Source organism: Orycteropus afer, unplaced genomic scaffold, assembly GCF_000298275.1.
Source record: "Orycteropus afer afer isolate SDZICR_OR568_19922 unplaced genomic scaffold, OryAfe1.0 scaffold00270, whole genome shotgun sequence".
NCBI classification, from domain to species: domain Eukaryota; kingdom Metazoa; phylum Chordata; class Mammalia; order Tubulidentata; family Orycteropodidae; genus Orycteropus; species Orycteropus afer.
In genome coordinates, this window is record NW_006921857.1 from 1240122 (window position 1) to 1245880 (window position 5759).

Here is a 5759-nt window from a genome sequence, read left to right on the forward strand (position 1 = left end):
GGGTTTGAACCTCCAGCCTTCTGGTTAGCAGTCAAATACTTTAGGCACTACGCCACCAGAGCACCTTCGTTGTGATAGGAGATGAATATTTTCATTTTTGCAAAGCAGAAAGCAAGAGGAACTCAATGCATGTTACACATATTTATTAAACCTCATAGTATTTATGTGTGTGCCTTTATGAACAGCTGAGTTCATTTCCATGGATTAAATTTGGAGCCAAAAATATACAAATCCCATTGTATTTCTAACAGATTAAAATTTATTTTTGTAAAAGAGTAGTAACAAAAGTTCTCAGGGCACTCCAAACACCTTTCTTGAAAAAGAGTCATCCACTACAATATCCTGAGATATGAGTCCTCTTAAAATGTGTCTCTTTGTACAGAGACACAAGCTGTATAAACTCAAAATGCGCCCTCAGATAACATGCTGAAATTTTGAACTTAAACAATAAAAGACACAAACAAAAAACTGCAGCCCGAAAGTACAGTTCTGTTGTGTCACAGTCTTTACCAGTATTTATTAAGCTCATATTTTATTTAGAATTGTATACTACATGCTCTGGAGATACAAACAGAATGAAGGAATGGTCCTCATCCTCATCGTGGGAGAAAAGATAAACAGAGTCTGTAAACATTCAATAAATAGCAGACAATATAAACAAGTTAAAGATTTCCTGGTACAAAGGCCACCTAAGTGCTGAGGAATGTAGATCTAGGGAGGGCTTGCTGCAGACTGAGATTAGTGAGGGCTGGATTCCTGGAGAGTTGAGTGTTGGTGGAACTTGAAGGGAGAAAGGGGAGAAGAGGCCATTTCAGTTGGAGAGAGACAGGATGTTTGGCTGTGTAGAGAGACTGGCTTTAGAATTTAAGATCTCAATGTCTTTTTGGTTCAAACAAATAGTACAAAATATATGTGTCTGCCTTACACAGGAATGCCTGGGTGTACAAATGGTTAACATTCTCAGCTGCTGGCCTAAAGGTTGCAGTTTGAGTCTACCCAGAGGCACCTCAGAAGAAAGGTGCAGTGATCTACTGAAAAATCAGCTATTGAAAACCCTACGGAGAGCTGTTCTACTGTTAGACGTGTAGCATTGCCATGAGTCAAGGCTGACTAGTCAGCAACTGGTTGACTCTATCAACCTTCCGCAGACATTCATTGTAATAGTCTGCAGCAGTCAGCTTTAGCCCATGAGGAAACAAAGGTTCCATTTAAAACATACCAACAAAAACCAAACTCACTGCCATCAAGTTGAAGCTGACTCATAGCGACCCTTCCTTGGGTTTCCAAGGCTGTATCACTATGGAAGCAGATTGCCCAATCTTCCTTCTGAAGGTTGGAACCACCAACCTTCTGGTTAGCAGTCAAATGCCTTAGGCACTATACCACCAGAGCTCCTATTTAAAGCATAAAAACATTTAAAAATAACTTGTGGTATGGAAAACAAACAAACAAAAACAATTATTCCTGATTTCTTTAAGTCCAGAGTCTGGAGAATCTTGGGAAAGGGAAAGTGGCAATCCTGCATGCCTCCCACACTCTCATGGTCAGATAGAACTCCTACATGGAAAGCTTCAAGGGGGAAAAATGGAGTGAATTCATTGGAGAAGAAAAATTGGGTCATGAGAAAGAAATGTACCTTATTAACTGTGGATGTTGTTGTTAGTTGTTGTCAAGTTAGTCCTTGACTTGTGGCATTCCCAGTGGCATACAGCTAAGCACTTATTTCTGCCCCTTTTTCTCCTAGAATTCACATCTCTGTGCAAATCCCACACCAGGATGGAATGCTGCCCCTGATTTCCACTATGCCATTGCACAACTTGCACTTTCTGTTATCCGAGTCCATCTACAGACATCAGCATGTCTGCTCCAATCTCGTCACCACCCGCGACCTGAGAGGCATCTCAGGTGAGGAACTGAGTTCAGGGCTGGTTCCCCACTCAAGACCCACTGAGGGGCCTTTAGAGTTATGAAGAAGTGAGAGGGAACTCTGCTGTTTTTTATGTTGTTGGGTATTCCAATTATGTGTGATTAAGTTTTCCTTTTTAGAAAGCATCCAAACACAGGCAGCTCAGACTCTGAAAGAATGAAGTAAAGAGGAAAATGGAAGGACTCTGTAATTATACTGACTTAGACTCAAAACCTCATTCCACTCCCTGTATACATACAACTTTGAACAAACATAGCTTGACCTCTCTACACTGCTGTTTTCTTATCTCTAGCACCAAGATAACAATTGCTACCAGCCAAGGTGAGGACGAAATGAACTGACACTTGTGAAGTACTTACTATGGTAAATTTTAGTTCCTTCCCTTCCAGTAGTGAACATGTTTGGATCTGTACTCTAAAATCCCATCATAACAAATCTTCAGAAAACCAATGGGTTTTCTGAAAGGAGGAACTAAGATGGAGTTTAGGATCAACATCTGTTAAAGCAAACAAGAGAAAGCAGGATTAGGCAGAGAAAGAAGTCAAACTGTGATGCAGGACCAACAAAGCATCATTCAACCCTGTGGGAAGCTGTGGAACAGATATTGCCCCTCAGACTTGTCCTACCTCCAACCAAAATGGCCAGGCCTTCAAAGCCCACTTTGCTCAGACACTGGATGTGCACTGCGCCAGGAAGAGCACGACCTGGCTGAGCAGCTCTCTGCAACTCAGGCAAACCCTGAAGGAGCTGACAGCTGAGCAGCACATCACAACAGACATTTTACTTTACAAAGAATTCTGTCCATTTCCATTTACCTTAGCAAGTGCACATTAAAGGCATATTTCCCTCCTTCACAACCGATGAATCATTTAACAGTGTTTTTGAAGATACAAAGGCATTCATATGCTCTTTCATATTCACTAAGCATCACTTTGGGGTAGTAATGGTCTTTAGACAGTAGAAATTAGTTCAGTGTAAATTGTTTGTAATTCGCTGAGCTACATATGAAAGTTTAATTGGTCTACATATGCAACTAGTATTTTAAATACTAAAACTTTGCACTTCCTCCTACTGAAAAACAATTGAAAACATATGCTCATTGAGTACTTCATTGTTGTGAATCAGAGGGCTAGGTGCTGTAGCAAGCATTCTAAGGAAGGTATTCATCCTTTCAGACTATAATAATAGTACTTTTAATACTATAAAAATTTTAACTCTAATACCATAAAATTGTCTCTGTATTCAACTCACCACTGTGTAAAAATCTTCCTTAATTTAGAATAATTCACTCACTTCACAGCATTTGATCAATAATTTTTGCCTGTATCAGGTGAAGTTTAGTCAAGAATCATTACTGAGCTATTTACCCATTAACACAAAATTAAGACTCTTTTCCAAGAGTTCAGATACTGCAGGAAAGAGGAGAGGTAGTTAGATATTTGTTAGCTTTCCATAAAAGTATTTTTATTTATTTTTTAAATCAAAATCAAAGATAATCATCAATGAATTATTCATATAAAAATATCCATTTCTTCAAGGATGATTATGAAGCTTAGAACCAAACTTGCCAGGTATGACAGGCAAAGCTTCCATGTGTTTTTTTCCATCAAGTTCTGACTTTTTCATTCATCTTTTTTCCCAGGTTCCTGCAGCCTCTTAGAAGTGTCTGTAAACTCAGCTACTCCACTTAACAATTGCCAACAGGCAGTTAACAAGCTCACCTGGCATCCCTTCAATGGTTGGGAACCCAGTGTGTCTCTACTAACAGAGTCCCAAAAGAAGGAGAGCTCACTCTCTCTTTTATTTTTTTAAGTTTTATTGTGATTTGAGTGGAAGTTTACAGAGCAAATTTATTTTCCATACAGCATTTCATATGCATTTTGTCTCATGACCTTGACTGCAATTTCCCAGAATGCAACAGCTCCCCACCCATTTCCTCCCCATAGTTACCTCTTCCCCGTGTCCTTCCCTCCCATGTACTCCTGCCCCACCACCAGCTGTCTCCCACTACATAATACACAGCCCTTCTGTTCTCCCACAATTGATCACTCCAAGGAATGTATCTACCTGATTTAAATGTTCACCCCATATGCTGTCTGTTATTTGGCTGGAAGCCACAGGAGTAAGTTAAGTTCCAGTCCTGAAGGGTAACTAGGGGCCATAGTCTTGGGGTTCTCACCAGTCTCTATCAGGCCAGTAAACCTGGTCTTTTTTTTAATGATTTTGAGTTTTGTTCCACATTGTTCTCTCACTCTATCCAGGATCTCCTGCATTGAAAAGAGAGGCGCTTTCTTAATATCAAAAGGACATATCATTTTTCCCAGCCCAGATTCTTGGCCTGGAGGAATGTATGCATTTTCTAGGGCTGCTGTAACAAAGTACTGAGTGGCTTTAAACAACAGAAATTTATTCTCTCACAGTTCTGGAGACTAGAATTCAGAAATCCAGGTGTTGGCAAGGACATACTCCTTGCGAGGGCTCTGGGGAGAATCTGTTCCGTGGCTCTTTCATAACTTATGGTAGAGGCCAACAATCCTTGGCTTTCCTTGGCTTGTAGATGTATCCTTCCAATCTGTCTCCCTCTTCACCTGACATCTTCCTTCTATGTCTGTGTCTGTGTCTCTTCTTACAAGGACACCAGTCATTCTGAATTAGAGACCCACTGAGTCAGGTCTGACTTGACAGCAGTGAGTGAGTTCTACTCCAGTATGTCATCGTCTTAATGAATTATATCTACAAAGACTCCATTTCCAAATAAGGTTCTGGAAAGGACATGAATTTGGGAGACACTATCCAACCAAGTAGTCTCTGGGTGGTACAAACTGTTAAACACTCAGCTACTAACTTAAAGGTTGATGGTTCAAATCCATCTCTGAAGAAACATAATGATTATTTCTGAAAGGTAATAGCCATTGAAAGCCCTGTGGAGCACAGTTTTACTCTCACACATGGGGTCATCATGAGTTGGAATCAACTTGACGGCAACTTGGTTTTTTGTCCAACTAAGTATATGAGGAAGCTCAGCAGACTGAGTTACCATTGCTTGTTCCTTTCCTTCACCACAGAGGCAGGGTTCCTGGATGACGTGGTCTATGACAGCACTGCCCTAGGTCCTGGCTATGACCGCCCCTTCCAGTTTGATCCCAGTGTGCGGGAGCTGAAGACCATCCAGCTCTACAAACACTTGAACCTCAAGAGCTGCGTCTGGACCTTTGATGCTTATTACGACATGACAGAGTTAATTGATGTCTGTGGAGGGTCTGTAACTGCTGACTTCCAGGTGGGTGCTCCATGAGCTTATCTGAGGGCTATGTATACCTGGTTGCCATGCTCACCTTTGTCTGTTTCTGAAGCACTTCAGCTTGCACTTTGCATCCAGTGGCCCCCAGTGTTGGGCCAACCAGCTAAAGGAGCCTTCTTTATAAGTACCTCAAGAGAGACTTTGGCAGCATCTTGGCTAAAAAACCTCAAAAATTCTCTAAATCAAATTAATGTGGAAAAAATTACAGTCTGACATAGTCATTTATATAAATGTCATAATATTCTCTGGGTATATATATATTTTTTCCTCTGGGTATATTTTGAAAAGTCAAAAAGAAGATTTACATTTGATGGTACAGTTAATGCTATGTAGATGTATTATCTTCTGCACTTGGGGAAATGAGCCAGGATGACTGTGGTGTACCCTGTCTTTAAGAAAACAAGAAGAGTAATGTCATCCTAAACATTTGGGAGAGATAATTGTTTTAAAGGAGCTCTGGTGGTATACTGCCTAAGGCATTTGACTGCTAACCAGAAGGCTGGTAGTTCAAACCCACCAGTCACTCCTTGG

General features: G+C 40.7%; 1 protein-coding gene across 1 annotated transcript in view; it reads left to right on the plus strand.

Annotated features, from left to right (window-relative positions):
* FRAS1 (Fraser extracellular matrix complex subunit 1) overlaps nucleotides 1–5759 on the plus strand; it is a 541721-nt gene that overhangs the window by 457210 nt on the left and 78752 nt on the right. Inside the window, exons 64-65 of the mRNA XM_007950381.1 lie at nucleotides 1745–1905; nucleotides 4993–5207. Coding sequence (XP_007948572.1) covers nucleotides 1745–1905; nucleotides 4993–5207 — 376 coding nt within the window. The remainder of the gene's footprint in view (nucleotides 1–1744; nucleotides 1906–4992; nucleotides 5208–5759) is intronic.